Source organism: Carcharodon carcharias, chromosome 13, assembly GCF_017639515.1.
Source record: "Carcharodon carcharias isolate sCarCar2 chromosome 13, sCarCar2.pri, whole genome shotgun sequence".
Taxonomy (NCBI): Eukaryota; Metazoa; Chordata; class Chondrichthyes; order Lamniformes; family Lamnidae; genus Carcharodon; species Carcharodon carcharias.
In genome coordinates, this window is record NC_054479.1 from 58,018,830 (window position 1) to 58,043,471 (window position 24,642).

General features: G+C 45.2%; 1 protein-coding gene across 1 annotated transcript in view; it reads right to left on the reverse strand.

The window, feature by feature from the left end:
- Positions 1 to 12,922: 12,922 nt before the first annotated feature.
- Positions 12,923 to 24,642, reverse strand: part of rab36 (RAB36, member RAS oncogene family) — a 92,980-nt gene continuing 81,260 nt past the window's right edge. Inside the window, exon 11 of the mRNA XM_041203603.1 lies at positions 12,923 to 16,183. Within this exon, the coding sequence (XP_041059537.1) occupies positions 16,119 to 16,183 (65 nt within the window). The 3' untranslated portion in view covers positions 12,923 to 16,118. The remainder of the gene's footprint in view (positions 16,184 to 24,642) is intronic.

Sequence of the window (24,642 nt, forward strand, 5' to 3'; positions counted from 1 at the left end):
GTCATGAGGACTCGAAACGTCAACTCTTTTCTTCTCCGCTGATGCTGCCAGACCTGCTGAGTTTTTCCAGGTAATTCTGTTTTTGTTATTGTTTTGGATTTCCAGCATCTGCAGTTTTTTTGTTTTTATATTTGCAAATGTGTACTCCACGTCCCATGATTCACAATCCCTCATGACATATTACAGATTCCTAGATCCTCAACCTGTGATCTTTGATCCTGGATCTACTCTGTTGTTCCTTATTTGTACTGTACTAACAATCCCATCATCCCTGATGTATCGATCAGGCTAATCCATGATCAGGATCTGTACTGCCAGTCCCACAATCTCTGATGTTTATGCTTGATCTATGATCCTGGATATACAGCTGTTGTGTTGATTCCCAATCGATATTGTCCTGCTGATCACGTGATACCAAATATACACTGCCAATTGTGTGAAAAAGAAAAATTGAATCAAAATAATCCCCATAAAAAGTAATACAAGACAGGCTATCACAGCAGCACTGCTACTAAATAAAGTCAAAGGCCAACTAATGGCCCGATATCCAATTAGCTTTTATACCAGGCTTGTCCAACCTTTTCACTTGGGGGTTTGGGGGTGGGGGTGGGGGTCTCAGTTCCATTTTTTTCTCACTCGAGGGGCTGATGAGCAAATTTCGGAAAGATAAAGTTTGGCAGCAAATTAAACGTGAATTCCGAAATGAAGTTGCGGTTTGAAGACACTTGCTGGGCAAAAATGAGCAATGTCAAAGCAAAAAATTGATAATTAAAAAAAGAGTAATTAATAAAGATCACCATTAGAGAGTGAGAGGGACAGAGTCAGTTTGTTTGGCTCACTCCTAATCTCTTGATACTCACTCACTCACCCTCACCTACTGTATGAGTGGGTATGATTGTGTATTGGTGAGCAAGGGTGAGAATAAGTGGGAATCCTGAGACTGTGAGTGAGCCAGACACACACACACTCCCACACTCACTCACTTGCTCTCTCTCTCTCACACTCACTCACCCTCTCTCTCTCACACTCATTCTCTCTCCCACACTAACTCACTCACTCTGTCTCACACAGTCTCTCTCCCACACTCACTCACCTTCTCTCTCCCACACTCACACTCTCTCTCTCTCCCACACTCACTCACTCTCTCTCTCCCACACTCACTCACTCTCTCTCACTCCCACACTCACTCTTTCTTTCTCCCACACTCTCCAACACTCACTCACTCTCCCACATACTCTCTCTCACAATTACTCACTCTCTGTCTCACACTCACTCACTCTCTCCTACACTCACTCTCCCCCCCACCACCGGGCAGCGACTTTTTTCACCCTCACCCCTCCTGCCTGCAACACCGCATCTGGCCTCTTCCAACCTGGCAGCATCTGCACTCCCCACTCTCTCTCTCCCACACTCCCTCACTTTCTCTCTCCAATACCACCGGGCAGCAAATCTCTTCACCTTCACCACTCCTTCCTGCACCATCGCCTCCAGCTTCTTCCGTCCTGACAGCGTCACCCTCCCCAACCTGGTGGCATCTTCCTCTCCCACCCATCCTGGCAGCTTCTTCCTCCCCCACCCATCCCAGCAGCGTCTTCCTCCCCCAACCTGGCCCGGCAAGAAGCCTCTCTTTTCCTCTGGCCAATACCTCTTTATCTAGAGCTCACTTGTTGCCGCCAGTGTTGCTGTTCCTCCGATCACAATCTGCTTCTCTCCCACATTTGCTGCTGATAGGCTCACTTGAATGGATTCACTGTGGTGACACTTTCTAATTGAACTGAGCACTTTTTGAATATATGTACACGAACTCATAGATGTCTTGGTATGTTTTTGTACACTACAAATCTCAATAGGAATGTTAACATTATGAATTGCATTCTTACCAGTGATACTGAAGGTAGCATGCTGAAGACCATCTTGCATTGACATCATCAGAAGCAAGGGTGTGGCCATGTTTGTGAGGCAGTGGAAGGCTTCTTCCTTCCCTGGTCATTCATATAATGTTGCAATGTCCAAAGGCTCAAGGACTGAGGTGCTCCTTGCATCAATCATTGTCCATCCATGCTTGACTTTAAGGTAGGTTCAATGATTAGACTCCACGATGGCGGTCAGCAGGTGTGTCTCAAGCATGGGTGCTGGGTATAAGGCACTCATCCCCATGACAGTGTTACACATTGGCCCAGGTATAGGCAGTACAGGTCGAGATGCCATGCATGTTTCAGAGAATACTGCTTGTCTGCTGTCCCCACTACTTTGGCTGTGCTTTGTGAGGGTAGCTGAGATTTATAGAAGCTATGAATGTTGAATGTGATGCCCATTCCAGAAACTGGACTGTTGGTCGGAAAAGGTGTTGTGCAGATTCAAAGAGCTGTTGCTGCACAGTTGTGGCCTCGTCCTGTGCAATATGCCTTATCTGCATGTATATTGGCATATACAATCATATCAGCATGTATTGGATGTAAAGTCATAATGGCATCTCAGCATTGTGGGCATGCCTCAGCTAAAAGTAATGGCATTTATGTGAGGGGGCCATGCCTGTCTTGACTTTTCCTTGGGACAAAGCGCAATGTGTCTTTCTCAAGCACAACGTTCTTCCTGCTACCTGGGTGCCAGAATCTTGTAGGGACAAAAAAAGAGCCCTGCCAAGCCCAACAGCCCGACTTTCCTAATCCCTCGGGTTACTTGAGAATGATTATTTACTATTTCTGTGGCAGTTAATGCACTTTTGAGCAATTGCCAAAGGGATCCCTGCACCTCCACAAAAGGGTACCCCAGCTATCCAAATAAATCCTCAAAGTTCAGACCTGCTCCTACCCATCTAATCTGCACATGTTGTATTTCACTCTCCAGCTTCACCAAAATCAGACATGAATGGAGTCAGCTGCTGACTTTTATGGGTAGGAGCCTCCACAAAACACGCATGTACGAATCTGCAAAAATGATGGGAGCTGTATTTGGGGGCGGGATTTCAGTTTTTCTGCCTTGTCCACCATTTTTGCAATGACAGAGATGCTGTCCATTGTTATGAAAATTCAGGCCAGAGTTAACATTTCGAGTCGCATATGACTCTTCTTGAGAACGGATTTCATTTTCATGTTGGAGGTAGGTAGCGGGAGTTGGGAAATTTCCTGGCTTGGTGCGCCAGCCTCGGGAAAAAGTGCTTGGAAAAGAGTGACTTTCAATCCAGGGAGTGGGATGGTGCGTGCTTGAGTCGAGCCCCCTGCCCTCAGAGGTGACCACAGGGGCTCCTGAGTGCCGAGGCGGGATGGCTAAAAAGCCCATCTCAGTTCTCTTGAACTTTGGCCCAGTTGTTTTATTCAATATTAGGCCCTCTAGTCCTCAACCCTGATATCCCCTGTCTGCCCCACACACCCCTGATGCCCCATTCATGCCAACCTATGTCAATCCATGCCCATCTATCCACCCCAATGGCCCCTCATACCCTCCATGCTAGCACATGACCTTCCACCCACTTCCAAAGGCCCCTCATACCCTCCTTGCCAGCTCATTGCACTTCCATGCCCTTTCACATAGGATACACTTTGTACTGATCTGATGAACCCTATAGTAACAACCCGAGAGTAAACATCCATTCATTCATAACTTGCTTAAAAATAAAGTGCTGTTACTACAACTCCATAAAAGTGTCAACCAACCAGACCTTTAAAGTATCAATAGCAGAAACTACAAGCATCTGAAACCTCTTTATCTTGTGTAAAGACACTTAGGGCAAAATTTTGCCCTTGGCGTGTGGGATCGGCAGGGACGGATGGGGGCGGTCAGGAAGCCGACTGCCACCCACGATCAGCAGTGCACCGTGATTTATGCTGGCAGGCTAATTAAGGCCCAGCCAGCAGATGTGGCTTGTGAATAAGCGAGAAGGGGCGGACAGGGGCAGGCGCGGGGGAATGATGTTCACTGGGTCCAATGATGACCCAGTGGCTGATTCAAAAGCGGCCTCAGCAGCCCCTGGAAGGCTGCCATGGAAGGGCGTTGAAGTCTACACAATGGAATCCATTGTGGGTGGACATGGCAGGTGGGAGGGCAGGTGTGTGGGGCAGTCAGTCCTGCGTTTCTCAGATGAGGGTTTTGCAGCCCTCCTGGAGGAGGTGGCAGCAAGGAGAGAAACCCTTGTCCCCAGAGACGGGAGAAGGATGCCCCCCCACCTCACCAAAAAGGCCTGGGAGGAGGTGGCATCTAAGGTTAGCAGCCACGATGTGGTGAGGTGCATATGGGTGCAGTGCCGGAAGCATTTCAATGATCTCCTGCGATCAGGAAGGGTGAGTTGGCATGGGAAACTTGGCAGAACAGTTAAGAGCTGCCCATCCCCCCGTGGACCTCACAGGTGTTACAGTGTGAGTGGTAAATGTCAATGAGGCAGGATCTGGCCAAGGGGATGAGCTGTGGCTGCTTGGACTGAGTGCCTTGGGGCTCCAGGGTCACAAAGTGGCTGAGCCCTGCAGGAAACTGGCTCGGGGACTGGATTGTGCAGCAAACCGACACTTCAGCTGACGGTTTGAAATTACACACTTGGCTTTCTTTGTTCTCGAGCCCAAATTGGGGCCCCAAGACAAACCTGGTGAATAGCAGCCCTACAGGGAAAGAATTGGCAGACACCAGTTTCGTCAATCATCTCCTCCCTGGTTATATACAGGACACGACTGAAAGGCTTTTAAAAATTGTATTCAATCACTGGCTTTGAGCATTGCTGGCTCACCAGCATCCCACATTGGTCTTGAGAAGGTGGTGATGAGCTGCCTCCTTGAACTGCTGTAGTCCATGTGGTGTAGAAATATCACAATGCTGTTGGGGATGGAATTGCAAGAATTTTATCCAGCAACTCTAAAGGAACAGTGATATAGTTCCGAGACAGGATGGTGTGTAGTTTGGCAGGGAACTTGCAGGTGGTGGTGCTTCCAGGCATCTGCTGCCTTTGTCTTTCTAGGTGGTAGAAGTGGTAGGTTTGGAAGGTGCTGTCAAAGGAGCATTGGTGAGTTGCTGCAGTGCATCTTGTAGATGGTAACATCTACTACTACTGTACGTTGTTGTTGGAAGAGAACTTACAGGTGGTGGTCCATGCATCGGTGGTGGTAGCAGTCAATGTTTCAGGTGGTGGATGGTGTGCCAATCATGTAGACTGCTTTGTCCTGGGTGGTGTTGAGCTTCTTGAGTGTTGCTGCAGATGCACACATCCAGGCAAGTGGGGAGTATTCCATCACACCCTGACAGTGCCTTGTAGATGGTGGACAGACTTTGGGGAGTCAGGAGGTGAGTTACTCATTGTAGGATTCCTAGCCTCTGCCCTGCTCTTGTAGCCATGGTATTTATATGGCTGGTCCAGTTCAATTTCTGGTCAATGGTAACCCCCAGGAAGTATATAATGGGTTATTCAGCGATGATAATGCCATCTAGTGTCAAGGGGAGATAGTTGGATTCTGATGTTGGAGATGGTCTTTGCCTGGCACTTGTGCGGTGCAAATGTTGTTTACCACATCAGCCCAATCATCAGTGAACATTCCCACTTCTGAGCTTTTGATGGAAGGATGGTCTTTGATGGAGGAGCTGAACATGGATAGACCTAGGACACTACCCTAATGAACGTCTCCAGTGATGTCCTGAGACTGAGATGATTGACCTGCAACAACCACAACCATCTTTCAACCAGTAGAGAGTTTCCCCCACCCCTTCCAATTCCCATTGATTTCAGTTTTGTAAGGGATGATTGTAAGGGGAGGTGTTAATTTAAACAGCACTGATTTCTCCTCTCCTGTCCATAAAAAGGTGTATTGATTTTTTTCCCTCTTTATAAGCAGTGGTATATTTCCCAAACCCTCAGATTTGGTGTGATTCAATTTTCTATTAATAACCCCACAGCAAACTCGAGATAGGATGAACTCAAAGGGTTAGTTTATCTGCACACACTTGTAATGCAGAAAGGAGTATTGCAATGTCAATCCCTCACATTCATACAGTAAAAAGAGGGATAGAGAGGTTTTACAGTACCGAGACCACAGATTGAAGAAATATTTTTTCACATGGGTTCCAGACTCCAGAAACAAAGTCCAATGAGGTATTCCTTCACAGAGATCATCGGACTGAAAAGATGCTGTATAATTCACTTTCTGGTGGTGCTGACTTCACTAGATGAGGTAGTAATGCAGAGATGAATCAGTCTTGTAGGAGATGGTATAGAATTTCCAGCAGAAGCAGTGTAGATGGGGCCAGGTGTTCCACCTGGGCAGAGCTCCTTGTCTGTGAAGTTGCTAGTCAGATGGTAAAGAGCAGACTCAGCTATTCAGCTCAGCATAGCGATATTAACTTGTTCATCAAGCCAGAGGCCTATGACACATGACCCCCACCTTTCCACCCAGTCTCCAACAAAGGATGTGTATCCATCGTTTGGAATGTGGCTGGGTTTTGAAGATTGCTAAATGTCTCACCCATTAGAAATTGAAAGAAAGGTCTTAGCAGACCATTCGGTCTCCTTCTGGCCAGCCTGGGTTATTAAATGCAGTTGACCTTTGTATAACTCTCTTTGAAATTGGGCTATGCAGTCCACAAGTGATCATTAGTGGCTACTCAGAGATAACGAGGTGCGAGGTTCCTGAAACTGCAACATGGCTTCTTTTGCTCAGGAGCCACAGATAGACATAGGTTCAGCCATTTTAAGGATCTTGTTCAGTTTTAAAATTTATGAAATAGCATTTAAGGATATCTACATATATTTCATAAAAATATACAGGGTAAAGTCTTAGTCCCACGTTATTATTTTGGATTGACAAACTAACAAAAGCGCAGAATCCTACCACTACTCTCCCCACCCTCAACCATCCTATTCCTTTCTAGATAAAATTGCAAATTTGGGCCTTTTAAAACTCACAAAGTGGTGTTCAAATGGCTGCTTTAGCTCTACCTGGATCTGCAAAATGGCAGGAGAGCCTCAGAGAGCAGGAATGGGCTGCTGAGTATAAAGTTTCAAAAGTTGGGTGTGTGCTGGCAGTGACTGCTGCACCTGCATTGCTCCATTCACCTCTGTTTAGGCTGTTTAATACTTGTCGCTGAAATGGCTGTGGCACAATGGAACAAGGTGGAATTGGTAAAAGGCTAAGTTAAGCACTTAAATGTAGGTTATTTCTTAAGGTGCCAGAGTGACATTTCCATAAGTTGCAGTAATGGCTGATGGTTTCCTGAATGACATTGCCGAGCAGCACTAGGTTATAGGGCATTGTCAGCTACACATTCTCGCCAACCAGAAATTGACAGGTGTTGTAAAGCTCATCTCATTTTAGAACCTGATGGCAAGAGGCCAGGAGATCAAATGAAACCCCCAAATCCAAGAGTTGAGAGGATATCACAACTCCAGCTTTTTGAAATTCCCAGTTATGGTACCTCTCCTTACATTATAATGTTGCCTATGACGGAAATTCTCTTCTAATGTTGGAAGAGTGCTTCCTGAAAAAATGCCATAATTTACAATTAAATTAATACAGAAATTGTCAATTAATATATTTACAGTAATTATACCACAATCCTTAATCAGCGTGAAGTGTTTATCTATATTCAGAGACGTGGCTGTTGGCATCACCATGACAACAAGCTCCTGGCTATAAAAACAAAAAAAAATAAACTTGTTGAAAACTGTTCCTTTTAATTTCACAGCAACCAATGTATCTGTACTGTAATATAAAAATTTTGAGAACACCTATTTCATAATTCTAAGGTATCAAAATTATTTTAATAACCCAGTCATTTCATTTCTGACCCAATCTGAAAATTTACAAGGAGCTTAGTTAAGGGGTCCTTAAAGAATGCCCTTCTACCCCAATCTCATCAGCAGGAAACTGGCTCGGGGACCGCATTGTGCAGCAAAACGACACTTCAGCCAACTGTTTGAAATTACACACTTGGCTTTCATTGTTCTTGAGCCCATATTGGGGCCCCAGAACAAACCTGGTGAATAGCAGCCCTACAGGGAAAGAATTTGCAGACACCAGTTTCGTCAATCATCTCCTCCCTGGTTATATACAACACACGACTGAAAGGCTTTTAAAAAATGTATTCATTCACAGACTGTGGGCATTGCTGGTTCACCAGCATCCCACACTGGTCTTGAGAAGGTGATGAGAGCTGTCTCCTTGAACTGCTGTAGTCCATGTGGTGTAGAAACACCACAATGCTGTTATGGAGGGAATTGCAAGAATTTCACCCAGCAACTCTGAAGGAATGGTGATATGGTTCCGAGACAGGATGGTGTGTAGTTTGGCAGGGAACTTGCAGGTGGTGGTGCTTCCAGGCATCTGCTGCCTTTGTCTTTCTAGGTGGTAGAAGTGGTAGGTTTGGAAGATGCTGTCAAAGGAGCATTGGTGAGTTGTTGCAGTGCATCTTGTAGATGGTATTACCTGCTGCCACGGTGCATTGGTGTTGCAGGAGATGCTGCAGGTGGTGGTGGTCCATGCATTGATGGTGGTAGGAGTCAATGTTTAAGCTGGTGGATGTGGTGCCAATCACGTGGACTGCTTTGTCCTGGGTGGTGTTGAGCTTCTTGAGTGTTGCTGGAGATGCACACATCCAGGCAGGTGGAGGGTATTCCATCACACTCCTGACAGTGCCTTGTAGATGATGGACAGACTTTGGGGAGTCAGGAGGTGAGTTACTCGTTGCATGATTCCTAGTCTCCGTCCTGCTCTTGTAGCCACAGTATTTATGGCTGGTCCAGTTCAGTTTCTGGTTAATGGTAACCCTCAGGATGTATGTAGTGGGTTATTCAGTGACGGTAATGTCATCGAATGTCAAGGGGAGATGGTTGGATTCTCTCTTGTTGGAGATGGTCTTTGCTTGGCGCTTGTGTGGCGCAAATGTTGTTTGACACAGCAGCTCAATCATCAGTGAACATTCACACTTCTGACCTTATGATGGAAGGATGGTCTTTGAAGAAGCAGCTGAACATGGATATGCCTGGGACACTACCCTAAGGGACATCTGCAGTGATAATCTGAGACTGAGATGATTGACCTCCAACAACCACAACCATCTTCTTTTGTGCTAGGCATGACTCCAACCAGTAGAGAGTTCCCTCATCCTCCAATTCCCATTGACTTCAGTTTTGTGAGGGATGATTGTAGTATTTATGGGCATGTGGTGTTAATTTAAACATTAAGCATTAATTTCTCCTCTCACCACCTGTCCATAAAAAGGTGTTTTGATTTCTTTCCCTTTATAAATGGCCACCATTTATAAAGAGGGAAAGAAATCAAAACACCTTTCTTTTTATGGACAGGTGGTGAGAGGAGAAATTAATGTCTAATGTTTAAATTAACACCATGTATTTCCCAAACCCTCACAGTTTTGATGTGATCCAATTCTCTATTAATAACCCTACAGCAAACTCGAAGTAGGATGAGCTCAAAGGGTTATTTTATTTACACACACTCATACTGTGGAAAGGAGTGTTGCAATTTCATTCCCTCACATTCATAAAGTAAGAAGAGGGATAGAGAGAAGATTTTACAGTACTGAGACCACAGATTAAAGAAATATTGTTTCACATAGTTTCCAGGATCAAAGTCCAATGAGATATTCCTTCACAGAGGTCATCGGACTGAAAAGATGCTGTATAATTCACTTTCTGGTGGTGCTGACTTCACTAGATGAGGTAGTAATGCAGAGATGAATCAGTCTTGTAGGAGATGGTATAGGATTTCCAGCAGAAGCAGTGTAGATGGGGCCAGGTGTTCCACCTGGGCAGAGCTCCTTGTCTGTGAAGTTGCTAGTCAGATGGTAAAGAGCAGACTCAGCTATTCAGCTCAGCATAGTGATATTAACTTGTTCATCAAGCCAGAGGCCTATGACACATGACCCCCACCTTTCCACCCAGTCTCCAACAAAGGATGTGTATCCATCGTTTGGAATGTGGCTGGGTTTTGAAGATTGCTAAATGTTTCAACCATTACAATTGAAAGAAAGGTCTTAGCAGACCATTCGGTCTCCTTCTGGCAAGCCTGGGTTATTAAATGCAGTTGACCTTTGTATAACTCTCTTTGAAATTGGGCTATGCAGTCCACAAGTGATCATTAGTGGCTACTCAGAGATAACGAGATGCGAGGTTCCTGAAACTGCAACATGGCTTCTTTTGCTCAGGAGCCACAGATAGACATAGGTTCAGCCATTTTAAGGATCTTGTTCAGTTTTAAAATTTATGAAATAGCAATGAGGATATCTACATATATTTTATAAAAATATACAGGGTAAGGTTTTGGACCCTCACATATTATCATTATGTATTGACAAACTAACAAAAGCGCAGAATCCTACCACTACTGTCTCCACCCTCAACCATCCCATTCCTTTCTAGATAAAATTGCAAATTTGGGCCTTTTAAAACTCACAAAGTGGTGTTCAAATGGCTGCTTTAGCTCTACCTGGATCTGCAAAATGGCAGGAGAGCCTTAGAGAGCAGGAATGGGCTGCTGAGTATAAAGTTTCAAAAGTTGGGTGTGTGCTGGCAGTGACTGCTGCACCTGCATTGCTCCATTCACCTCTGTTTAGGCTGTTTAATACTTGTCGCTGAAATGGCTGTGGCACAATGGAACAAGGTGGAATTGGTAAAAGGCTAAGTTAAGCACTTAAATGTAGGTTATTTCTTAAGGTGCCAGAGTGACAGTTCCATAAGTTGCAGTAATGGCTGATGGTTTCCTGAATGACATTGCCGAGCAGCACTAGGTTATAGGGCATTGTCAGCTACACATTCTCGCCGACCAGAAATGGACAGGTGTTGTAAAGCTCATCTCATTTTAGAACCTGATGGCAAGAGGCCAGGAGATCAAATGAAACCCTCAAGTCCAAGAATTGAGAGGATATCACAACTCCAGCTTTTTGAAATTCCCAGTTATAGTACCTCTCCTTACACTATAATGTTGCCTATGACGGAAATTCTCTTCTAATGTTGGAAGAGTGCTTCCTGAAAAAATGCCATAATTTACAATTAAATTAATACAGAAATTGTCAATTAATATATTTACAGTAATTATACAACAATCCCTAATCAGTGTGAAGTGTTTATCTATATTCAGAGACGTGGCTGTTGGCATCACCATGACAATAAGCTCCTGACTATAGAAACAAAAAAAATACATGGGTTGAAAACTGTTCCTTTTAATTTCACAGCAACCAATGTATCTGTACTGTAATATAAAAATTTTGAGAACACCTATTTCATAATTCTAAGGTATCAAAATTATTTTAATAACCCAGTCATTTCATTTCTGACGCAATCTGAAAATATACAAGGACCTTTGTTAAGGGATGTGTTTTCTCGCTTAAAGTTTATGGGTGGAATTTAATGATTGCGGAGGTTGGCCCGTGCACCGGCTGATGTTTGGGAGCTCTGCCTGAATTAATTCCCCGCTCCACTGGGGGCATTTTCCCACTGGACCTTCTCTTAAATGGCAGATATCCCACCTCCAAGGACTGTCGGCCAATCGGAGTACCGGCAGCACTGGCTATATTCCAGAGGGTAAATAACCCGATTCCCGCCAGCCAGATGACGTTAAAAATCATGCCTCCACCCTCAAGAAAAACACTTCTTCACAGAAAGTCAACAACTGGGGCTGTATTTTTGCTCCTGAGCTGGGAGCACGGAGTCAGGAAAATTCCTGATTCCCCAAACCCAACTCGGGAGAAAGGGCTCCGGATCTTCGTTCCAGGAGGGCCTCCTGCCCCCAGAAAGAGCTCGGAGGCAGCTACAGGGGCTGTTGAGTGAGGACGCAGCTGTGTGAAAGGCCTGCCTCAGTGTTCTGGGACTTCACCCAGCTGTAAAAAAAACAATAAAGCCAAAAAAAAAAAGCCCTGTAGTCTCACCCGACACACTCCCCATTCCCAATCGATGCCAACTCATGCCACCCCATGTCCTCAACCCATCCCCCATGGGTCCTCATATTCTCCATGCTACCTCATGCCTTCCACCCATCCCTTCCCCCATGGACTGGCATACACACAATACCAACCTATGCAGCTTTATCCACTCCCCACAGCCCTTTATAGTTCCCATGTCAACCTATGCCCTTCTATTCACCTCCATGGCCCTTCACAGCCCCATGCCAATTTAGTGCCAACTCATGTTAATCTACCCCACTTACTACCCTTTGCCCTTAAACCTTCCATGCCAACTCACCCAGTAACTGCCAAGGGCAGCACACAAGCGTAATTCTGAGATGAAATAAAATGTATAAAATAAAATTCTAAGTACCTTTTGCAGCCTTTATTTAAAAAAATACTCTGATAAAACCCCATTCAATACATTTAAATTCCTTCAAATACTTAATTTCCTATGAAAATACATTTGTATTCATAGACCCATTTCAAAGACTTGCAGCTGTCAATCAAACTGTGAATTTACAAGCCCCCCCCCAATGTGATAATGATTGGTTGTGGACTCAGTCATGCAGTACTAACCGTATAATTATAGCCCTCAGGTTTATGTCAACAGGCAATTGCAAGCAGTTACAGCAGAATGTGTTTTTTTTAAATTTAAAGAGCTTGGGGATTTAAGTGCCTTGACAGCTTGATAGTTCCAATGAGTGCATACACTTCTTACACACATTCATGTCTAATTTTATAAATCCCAAAGGGCACTTGACCTCTCCCAAAGGGGTCCTTTATCTCTGTTAAAGGGTACCCTACCTCTCCAAATGACTCCAGCAGCTTTAGACCTTTTGTGGTGTTTTGCACATCCTACAGATGAAAATTTGAAGGCAGCTGCACTTTTAGTGAACTACTAACATGCAAACTACAATCTTCTGTTCCACCCCCAGCAAAAGTGCTGTGTTCAGGAGTAGGACTTCCTGCACCATATTGGCTAAGCTGGAGACCCTCTCTATCCCCACGAAAATTCAGGCCTTAGGGTGGAAAGGACTCAATTACAAAAGGCTGCAGCAATGTTGAATTTAATTAAGTTTCCTTTTTTTAAAGCAGGTGCAAATTAGTGCTAAATTAAAATAAATTCATAATTTATATAAACCAATTTGGATGGAGCAATAATTTCATAAGTAGGCAAAACAAACAGACCTGTAATTCCAACTATGTAATCAATCTTAGAGAATCACAAGGTGAAAATAGACAAGTCCAGCAGATGAATGGTTACTGAACTTGTTTCAAGACATATACGCTTTGTGGTACATAAACTATGGCAATAATTTAGGGGTTTTTTTGTGGAATTACTCATGTAAAATACTCATGTTTTCTGATGAAGTAGAATGAGAGGAACATATGCATTATTTTGACAAGATACTACAACATGCAAGTGAAAAGGCAGCAACACCTGCATGATTTGATGATGCAAGTTATTTGGTTTGATAAATCCTAAACTTTTAAAGAGAGACAAATACTTGTGTACGATCAATATTTTGAAGTAGGTGTGAACAATTGTAATCCCAGATTACTTCATTCAGCAATGGGCTGGGAATAACACAATAGCATTACATTTCCAATTCAGTGAGCAACCAAGACATTATTTTTTTTAAACAGATAATATATAAATATATGCTAGGTCTGCAACATTAATGTATCTGTTCAAAGGCTACCAATTTAATAAGATTGACCGCTATTTGCATTTAACGTTGAAACCATTCCTTTACTTCCACAGCATTTCAGTAAATTCAGAACTGCCCTGGAAGTGTCCTCAAATGATAAAATCATGGCCACTTTCTGAATTCCTATTTTTCATATGTTATTCATACATAAAACAGGAAATGAAAGAAACTGGTATGAACAGGAATTTGGTTTCAGAAGGCTACAAGACAAATTGAAAGCACTCTTACATTTTATTACACAATGCAGACAGCGTAATACAAACTGTTAAATGACCTTCCACAGCAGTTTGACATCTTTCATACCTAGGCCACATCCGCATAGTGCCCTATGAATGATTAATTATTTTCAGTGTTTTCACACAATCCTAAGTAACTTAAATATCTTTTATCTAATTTTCTCCCCTCCTTGCCAAAGAATACCGATCCTCAATGGGTTTTGATAACAGTGTCACTCAATCCACTGAGGCACTTCAGTCAAGTAGCCATTTCATTTTATATTTGTTCTTGAGATGTGAGCATTGCAAGAATGAATAAAAATTTTATCTTGGGTATAAATAGAACATAGCATGGACAGATTTTATTTCACTATGAGCGAGACCATCACAAATCAAAAGTGAGTGAGCTGTACTTGACATCTCAGCTTCAACTCAAGAAAAGGCCCATTGATGCCTTGGTATCTCTTGATTACACCCCACAACTTCAAAACATTGCTGAAAAAAATGCAATGTGTATGACTCATAGTTAATTGGAATATTAAAGGTGCTTTTATACTGTATGTATATTATAGTTTCAGTTACTTGCTCAGTTTGGGTAGAAAAGTCAGTTTTCAGGCATGTTAAACAGCTAATCTTGAGGTTGCGGTGGTGAGGAGGAAGCCTCCGAATATCATTGAATCATAGGAGTGATTCAAAGAAAGGAAAGAATCAATGAAGGTGGCCACTTGGTCCCTTGTATTGGGTTCACATCACTGTGACCGACTCTAAATCATTTCTCTGCCCTGTACACCATGTAGGTCTAAAATACAATAAATGGGCAGAGACAACCCATTTCCCTTTACTGAAAATCTGTTAGCTTTGAATTTAGCAACAATCAAATCAGAGATGAATGGCAGAAGACAAGTCCAGGGACTTTGAAAGCTTGGGGAGAGACTATTGGGTGGTTAACTGGGAGACTAGAAATCTAGTCTGAAATCACATTTTTACTCAGATTTCCCTTGAAGGACTGGCAGCTTCAGTCCTCCCCACCTAGAGTGCGGAGTCAGGAGTGGTGGGTTGGGAGGTGGTGCTAGGACGAGCCCAAGAAGGGAAGGAGTTGAACAAATGCATTTTGTTGTCCAATTTGCCTGATCAAGCAGTATAATATTAATGTAACTGTATGGGATTAAATTAAAGCTGCATTCATGCCTCAGGTTTATTGCTCACCAGGGACTCCTATGCTTCTATGATACTTTTACAATTTTTTCTGCCTATTCATTGCAAATGGATAAAATCATTCCATGCTTCTATCAAAGTCATTCTGAATTCAGCAACTAGGCATAAGGACAATTCAAAGCTACCTCCACGCCCCCACCAACCTCAGATTTCTCCCTTCCTCCTAGTTAGGAGTACCTGGGTTTCATTTAGCAGTTCTCCTGATGGGAGGGTCAAGATCAGGATTCATCATCGAAGGGAAAAAGCATAAACCTTGAGCCAGAGAAATCAATCTCTAACATGCTGTAATCTCTTGGTGATTCTAAACTCTAAGCATACTTATACACAAAACAAGAAATTCATAAAACACTCATTACATGTGATAGACAACAGAAATTCCATGCCAGCACTGGGCATTTAAAATTACCATTGTTCAATAATTATAGTCCCATTAAGAAGATTTCACCTTAGGTTGTCAATGTTTATTTGTCTTCACACCAAAAAATATTAATGGCCCTCCCCTTCCTCGGGGTTCCATTTTTGGGTCGTGATCGTTAAAATAGCCTTGTTAATGATGAATAACAGTATGCTTATATTTTACAAAGATTACACACAATCTCAAAAACCTTCAGCTATTTAACAAACTCAATGCTGTTTCACAAAAGGGCAATTTCAAAAAAAATTATTTGTTATAGACATTAGGTCACACTGAAGTGGCTTTTGACATGAGTGGTATTAGCAATTAAATAATCCTTAATCCAAATTAATAAATAACTGATCTTCAGTGGCGTTTGTCTCATATAGGTTTGCCTTATACATATTTATTATTTTGATATATTTCTTCTTTTACCCTCAGAGCTTATCAATACCTTTCTGAAAGGCCCACTTCAGCCCACAACTCAATTTCTGTTTAGAATCTTAATGCTCAGGAGTTTCTAGCTCTCCCAGATTTTTCTATTGATATAAGTCACAGGTAACACATGTCCAGAATTATTGGACCTCAATCTGACATCAGATTGCAGTCAATGAATTGTTTAAATCCACAACCTCTTTGTGTTTGCCAATACCATGGTGTACGAAACAAATGGAGGGTTAATCAATGTTATGAAAGTCTGGATATTGAATTTCAACAGCAGCCATTGCTGGAATTGATCCTGTTTCCTGAGAGCTGAGCTGTAGTTTTATCCATTCCTGTGTTTTTGGAAGAAAAAGATATTTGTAAATTTACAAGGAAAATAAATTTTTCTTTATTGTAAATGTAGCAGTCATTGCATTTTGTTCCCTCTTTAAATCCATCTTCTCGCTCTACCTCACTGCTGAGTTGACCGGCTTAACCGCTCCCGTGAAATGTTTCTTATGAACTGTCCTCAAGCGGCTCAAGAGGGAATTTGCTTCTCATTAGGATCTCTCCGCATGCCCCTAACCCATTCCGACATTTAGTGGCTTTAAAGGAAGAGCCTGGTCTGCAATTGACAGTGAAGGCTGCAAACCTCAATCCTACCACTTCATGGCAGTGTCTGCCACAACAACACAATCATTGGTGAACTCTGGTAACTCAAAGATTTGCTGAACTTAATTACCTATCAAACCACAAGTAAAATTAAAAATCCATTAGAAATCCTCACTTGAAGAATTTGAAAAGTCTGCTCAATTTAGATTAAGAGAAATCATTTCTGACTGGACTTTGAAATGTGTCTCTAACACACACCCTGGCATTTTGCATAAATGCTAAACGGGCTTTCATTCTTCAACTTGAAAGACAATAACGAGAAGCAGTGCCCAAGTCTATCCGTGGGTGATAAATTCCTGCAGGAATGACCGGCTTATTTACCCTGGCTGTGAGATTCCACGGTGGTTCACCAGGTCTCCTGTTGTAACTATGGTGTGAATCTGGCAGGGCTGAAAGGGGAACAATGCAAACTGCTGAAAATGACCAAAGTTGCACAGGACACCCACCATGGAATTGCAATGCCCATGCTTTATGGTATCAGCTCATAGGCCAGGTAAAATGAGTCCCATTCAATGTCACTAGCACCAGACTTTTTACAGATTCAATGGTCACCTCCCCCCATCACTGTCACTTTATCTCCACCAAAGATCATTAATGACGCATTAAAGACTGCATCAAAAAGGCTAATCAATTTGGTATCAATGTCCATTGGACATGTTTTTCCATTCATTTGAAACAAGCCTCACTAGTCACTCCTTCCCATTTTAATTTCTGAAAATTGGCCTCCCGGAAATTGGTCATGTATTGTTTCTAGGGAGACTCCACTCTCATAATATTGGGTGTTAAATAAGTTGATTATCATGAAATGCCTGTACTTTGTATCTTATAATTTAAGATAAAAAAATGGGAACTAACCATCAAACACCCTTTACAACAAAGCCAGGCCTGAATTTTCACCAAGTTGGAAGCTCTGTGCCTGTGCCAAAATGGTGCCAGATCCTGGAATCCAGAAGTCCCACCCCCAAACCCGACACCCGCTATTTTCTCCGAGTGAGTTGGCATAGAGGGTGTAAGGGAAAAGGTGGGTGACAGGATCATGGGTTGGCACTAAGTTGGCATAGGGGCTACAAAGGACCATGGGGCGATAGGTGGGGAGCATGAGTTGGCATGGATGGGTAATGGGGAGTATATGGGGGTGAGGGGGTGGGAGGGATGAGAGCGAGGGGGCTTTTTTAAAATCTTACTGCTTCTATTGTAAATGGGACAAAGACTCAAGCACTGTGGCATGTCTTTTACACAGCCCGCCTCTGCGCTTGGCAGTCCCTGTTGCTCCCTCCACAGTGTTTCCGGGGGTGGCGGGCCTGACTCCAGTTAGCCCAGTCCCCGGAATGAAAATCCGGCTGATCAGGGAAATTTCTCCTGAGTTGGGTTTGTGGAATCTGGAAATTTCCCAGCTCTCCGCACGCAACTTGGGAGTGAAAATTTGGCCCCTAGTGTCGACACAACAAGGAGCTTGGGGGTTAATTATCTAGATACCTCCCAAGCTGATATCCAAGAAGCCAGTTATTCAGCTTTCACTGAAATTTGCAATCTCGGTGATCAGAAAAGAGGTCTTCAATGCACTACATCATTCCAAAGCCAAATTATTACATATAGGGCTATATCAAATAACGTGTGGAAATTATAAACATTTTGCCTTTCTAAAATTAAACTGTAAGCAAGCTGTAAAATTTCCTGTTTCTTCCACACAATGGGCAGAATTGTCCTAGATTTGCACTAAGTGCGGTAGCGGGCAGGAAAAAGGACGTTTTACCCGCTGGCTGCATTGGTGGTTTTTCACGCCATATTGTCCCAATCCTGCCTCATTAATGATGCATTCCCAGCAAATACATCGTTTCGATGGTGGGCAGGCTCTCATTTGCCTGCCATGCCATCATCTCGCCACTTCATCACGCTAGCCGCCATATTTAAAGTGCAGTTGTGTGAACACTGCTCAGTGTTTCCAGACAAGGACTACTGCAAAGAAGACATGGCCCCAAAAGGCAAGGAGGCTGCAGCAACCCCCTCACCGCCGGTTTAACGACGTGTCCCTCAAGAGACTTTTGGATGCAGTGGAGGCCCGCCGTGATGTCCTCTACCCCCTTCTCTGGCAGCAGGAGGGACAGCAACATCAATAATAATTTATGCAGAGGAACCCCTTTGACCACAAGTCCATCAGGCAGTGGTCGGCACATCACGTCTTAGAGGCCCTGAGGGAAAAGGAGAGGGTGGATCCTGTGGGATGGTTCCCCGAGCAGACTGTCAAAGTCATTTGGCAGAATGCCTCATCGCCAGAACTTTCCAACAAGCACCAAGATGTAGCTTGGCTGGTGGTGAGAAAGGCACTCCCCGTCAAATCCTTCCAACACGCCAGGAGTCTCATCCCCTCTGCATGTTGCCCTCGAGGTGGCTGTGGTGGGAATGAGACCGTTGTTCACCTCCTTGTGGATTTTGCCTTTGCAAAGAAGGTCTGGAGAGAGATGCAGTGGTTTCTGTCGACGTTCATCCCGAGCAGTTCTGTGACACAGGGCTCTGTGTTCTACAGGCTGTTCCCAGGGACACAGACCGAAACAAACATGAGCTGCAGCTGGAGGATCATCTACTTGGTGAAAGACGCTCTTTGGTCTGCCCGAAACTTGTTGGTCTTCCAGTGCAAAGAGTTGTCCCCGACCGAGTATTGCAGACTGGCACATTCCAAGAGCCAGGACTATGTGCTGAGGGACACACTAAAGCTAGGGGCAGCCGCCGCAAAGGTGCAATGGGGTAAGGTCGCTAAGACCTTTCTGCCAAAAGTGCACCGAGGGGCTGGGAACTGCTGAGAGCCCCTCAAAATGAATGTATGCATTGAATACTAATTGTATTATAATTGTATTGAAGCACCTCAGAGTGCAACATGATGTATGTTGATAACTCCAATACCATTGTTTGACTGTCTGCATTGACCATATTGAAAAGATTGTAATATTTATTGATTGTATTGATGCACCTTGTGATCCATGTGTAAAAGTTGAATCTGATTATACTTTTGTGATGGTGATTTTGAAATGATTTGGAATGTTCTTCCAGATATTTTATGAATAAAGTATATTTTTAAAAAAAAAATCAATAATCCAGCATGGGAGGCGGTGGCAGGGGTGGTCAGGGCCAATGTCCTACAAAAGAGGACCAGTGCCGGAAAAGGATGAATGATCTCTGTTCTGCCAGGGTAAGTCACTTTTCTCATCACTCTCAACTCGCACAATCACAAACCCAACACACATCCACAGGGATCTCACTCACTGCCCGTTCAAGGAACATCACCATTCACACTCTAACACACACCTTCATTGTCCTCATCCTGCCCATGGGACCACTCACCACCCACACATGCCAACCATATTTCTCATCCGGCCTGGCAGGCGTCCTGCTTACACTCTCTCCATCTCTATTCATGCAGAAAAAGCTGGCAAATAACAACAGGGAGAGGTTGCAGACTGATGGGGGAATGCCTGAAATCAAGGTCCTCACAGACTTTAAAAATATACCAATCCAGCAGCTGGTGAGGATCTGGACCGTTCCTGTGCTGACGGTAAGGTCAGCAGTGCTCTGCCAAGTGAGGCTCCAGCAATGCAACATCCATCAGACTACCATGCTGTGAGTGATGTGTCCTGTTCCGCTGTCCCCTGCCTTGCATTAATTGTCTCTCCCTGCTTTCACAGGCACATATGGGAAACTGCTGCTGGAGTCCACGACCCATGGCCTCCAATTAAGCCCTGAAGGAACCTCTGAAGAGGAATCTGAAGGCATCTTCAGTGAAGACCCCTCACAGTACTCACCTACACCCTCCACCAGCGCAGGGACACACACCTCGGTGGGGCCTAGCTTTAGAGTAGCCTCGGGGATTACAATATGGTGAGCACATTGCACTGTCTGATCCACACAGGCGGTGGCAAGGACTTCTCAGGTGTCCGGCACTGGAGGACTGCTGGAGACCAGAAATTTTCTGGGTCCAAGCCAGATGACTCTGGCCTTGGTCATGTCTCAGTTGCTGGGGCTGCAAAGGCAAGCTCGGGAACACCAGGAAGGGATGTCTGCCGCACTCCTTAGGTTGCAAGGCATGACGGAGGAGTCCGTCCACTGAGGTGATAGCGCCGGCATGCCAACAAACCAAGGTCAGCTCTGGTAGGATGGCAGCTGCCATGGAGACCCTGGTTCAGGACATTGGTCCTGCACTGCTGTGTGAGCTGAACTCCATTGCTGATGCCATAATTGGCCTCCAACAGTGTGTACGCGAGAAGGGTGCAGGGCAGCTCAATCTCACTCCAGCTACCCCTTCTCTTCAAGAAGTCAGCCAGGGCCCTTGGGCACCCAAAGGGAGAAGGATCAGCAGTTGCACATCACGGGGCCATCCACCCAGGTGACTCCGGGAGCGTCTGGCTTATCCAAATCCCCTCTTCCTGTGGCCCCCATAGCTCCAGTTCCAGACAATGAGGAGAGTGCCACTGTACACAGCAGGACCCCAAAAGCGGTCCTGGGCCTTCCAGGTCTCAGCCCTCCAGAGTACGCCCACCAAGGCATAGCAGAAAGCAGGATGCCAACACCTCCACTGTGGATTTCAGGGGTGCATCAAGATATAGTGGCAGGTTTAGGAAGGTTAAGAAGATGCAGTATTAGGCACAGCTTGAGCATGGGTGTTAATCACTTGTACACACTGTTCACTATTGACAATAAGCTCCCTGCCTATGTCTCCTTGTTCTGATGAGCAGTATTCCTGCACAAAATAAAGGCAGATGTGTCAGTCCAGGGCCTCTTCCCTGTACTTTGTCCAGCCTTCAGACTAAAATGATGGTCCGGCCTCACATTCGCTAGACAGATTAGTGGTGCTTACACGTCAATGGTGCTTGTCATTGCTGCCAGAATGTCATGGGCAGAGGTTTCTTCAGGGCTTAACTGGAGGCCATGGATCATGGACTCCATCAGATGTTTCCCATACGTGCCTGCGAAAGCAGGGAGAGATAACTAATGCAAGGCAGGGGACAGCGGAACAGGACACATCACTTTCAGCATCGTTGTCTGTTGGATGTTGCACTGCTGGATCCTCACTTGGCAGAGCAGCGCTGACCTAGCCGTCAGCACAGGAACGGTCCAGATCTTCACCAGCTGCTGGATGGGTCTATTTTTAAAGTCCATGAGGACCTTGATTTCAGGCATTCCTCCATCAGTCACCTCTCCTTGTTGTTGTGTGCCAGCTTTTCCTGCATGAATAGAGATTTTCTGAATCACAGAGTTCTGTGATGCTTTCTTTGTGCTCTCAGCACCTTTAACATGGGGCTGGCCCCCATCTCGTCATCATCTATGACCAGTGACACTGTACTCCTGAAGGGGTCAGGTGTTTAAGACGGACAAAGGATCAGGTGTTTTTAAAGTTTTATGGCTGCGTCTCCACGATATGACCCTGATCACAGCGCACAAGCAAGTTGCTCTCGGAAGATCTATGGAGAGTCCTCACTGCATGTCACCATCATCCTCCTGGAATCGAGCGACTATTAGGGCCTCCATTGCATTCCCATGACAGGAGCCTTATCACAGAGGGTATGTGCGCTGCATCAGCCAGACTGGAGTCAAACATGTAGAGATGCAATGTGAAGATCTATGGTGTCTCCTCATTGCATATACTCATCATCTTTCACAAATTTGGCAGCTACGAGGGCCCCTAGGGCGTGCCTGCCTCCTCTGGCCAATGTGATGTGCTCATCGCTGTCATTGTCGCTGTGGAGGATCTCCTCACCGTCGACATCCTCCTCATTGGAGGAGACATCAGGTCTCCCATTTCCTGCTTACCCAGATCCTCTTCCTGTTGCAGCGCCAGGTTGTAAAGGGCACAGCAGGCGATGACGATGCATGACACCCTCTGTGCACTATATTGCTGGGCTCCACTAAACTGGTCCAGGCACTGGAAGGTCATTTTCAGCATCCCAATGGTTTGATCCACCAAGCTACAAGTTGCAACATGAGTGTCGTTATACCTTTTCTCTGCTGCAGTCTGAGGCTGTCAGACAGGTGCCATCAGCCATGTCCTCTTGCCCCTGATGAGCCATCCCTGCAGCCTCTGTGGGCCCTGGAAGAAGTCAGGGATCTGAGACCTGACTGAAAATGTAGGAGTTGTGGACACTCCTCGGGAACTGTGCGCAGAGCTGCAGAGTATGTTTATGGTGGTCGCACACCAGCTGAATATTCAGCAAATGCAAGTCCTTGTAGTTGACATGTTTGACAGCTTGTGGTGATGGAGATCTGAACAGTAGATGGCACCATGCGCCTGTGGGAAACCAGAAATCTGGACAAATCCCAGCGCTCTTGCATCCTGGCTTTCCTGGTCCTGGGAAAAATGCACAAAGTTGTGTGCCCTTGCAAAGATGGATTCATTTGTGGATGGAGGCTTGTGGAGACCTGAAAAGAGTCACTGGCGTAAAAATTGAGCGTCGAGGTCACTTTCACAGCCACTGGCAGTGGATGCCCTCCATGTCCATGTGGCACCAAATCCACCACCAGGTGGCAGATGTGACCGACCAGTTCCCTGGATATGCGCAGTCTTCACCGACACTGGTTCTCTGCAGGAATGAAAGGCAACCCTGGGTCTAGCTAGGCGCTGACCAGCTGTGGCTCTTCAGCAGTGTGAGCGGGAGCCGCAGCCACCACTTCTTCCTGAGGGTGCAGCTCCTCCCTCTGTGCAGCCAGGTGCCTCAGTCACTCTCTTCTCCTTTGTCTCTGCTCTCTTTAAGTCATAGGGCATAAAGCTAGGTCACCAGGCTCCATGCTCCTGATGTACTCCTCCTGCAGGATGAAAGAGAGAGACGTGTGGGTTAGCGTGGGTGTTCTAAGAACCTCTCTTGGTTAAGTCTGAAGGCCCCTTGAAGCATCTTGGACAGTGCTGGTCACCACTTGGATGGCCAGAGTTTAGTGTGCTGAATGGTTGCCCGAGATGCCATCCGCCCCCACCCCACTCCACCTGACCGACTGTCAGCAGCCTTGCCCATTGGACTGTATACTGTGCTCTTAGCTCAGGGGCAGGCATTCACCTAAACCACACAGCAAGGCTGCACTGTTAGCTTGAACCATGGAGAGACTGGTCCAAATCTGAATGATGACATTGCAAGGAGCTGTGAATGCCTCCACCAGTGACTGCTCCATGGGCAGCTTTAGCAAGGAGATTGTACAATGTGCCTAGTTGTCCACTGTTCTGCAGTCCGCTAAAACATTCATTAGTTTGCAGTCTGTGGTTGAGGGGTGAAAATTTCAGGAGCACTTGGTGGCAATTCCATGCCTCTACATTGCTTGAGTGGGCAGAAAAGATGGAGGCCCGACTCTAAGCATGTCAATGTGGCTGCATCTGAACTGTCTCAGCTGCAGAGGAATGGTTACTTCATACAAGGTTTCCTTAATGCATGGCCGCTTCCCTCCCCCCAACCCTGCAAATGCTTGTGCACTACCATCAACCGCAGTTCAGCCCTTGCCCACCCACCCCGAGTCGCCTCAACCACAGTGCAGCCCTTGCCCACCTCACAACTCACCTCAACTGCAAGGCAGCCTTGCCCTGGCACCACACTGTCAGGCAACTGTCCTGTGCCCTCGCCTAAATGCACGTGCCTCAACCTCGAAGTCCAACAGATGACCCCGGTGAGCGCTGCGCAACGTTACTGTATATCACCTCAGAGTTCCGTTCGAAGTGCAGCCCACCAAGTGCATGCTTTATATATGCTGTTGTGAAACACGTCGGTGTGGCAGCGTGGGGGGATGATTCTGGCAGGCTCGGCTTATAAAGATTTGCAGACGTATTACAATGGGGTTTCCAAAGTCCAATGGCGGGAAACGCAGCCTGTCATTGATGGGCAGAGTGGACAGTTGCAAACTGGTTTCACGATGTTGCGAAACCAACTTTTGGCCTTATTACCATATTGTTTGCTCAAGCTGTCAAACACTCCTGACACCAGCGGGCACAGAAAATTCCACCCATTGTTTTTCTTTACAGATATTACCTTCACTAGCTGTTCAGAATGTCTCAGTAAGGCCATCAAATAATGCACAGGGATGGAGATATATATTCACTAAAATTGCTACAAACTCTTGTCTGAAAGCTTAATCCAGAACACAACCAAAACAAATGGCATTGAACTATCATTAGAGA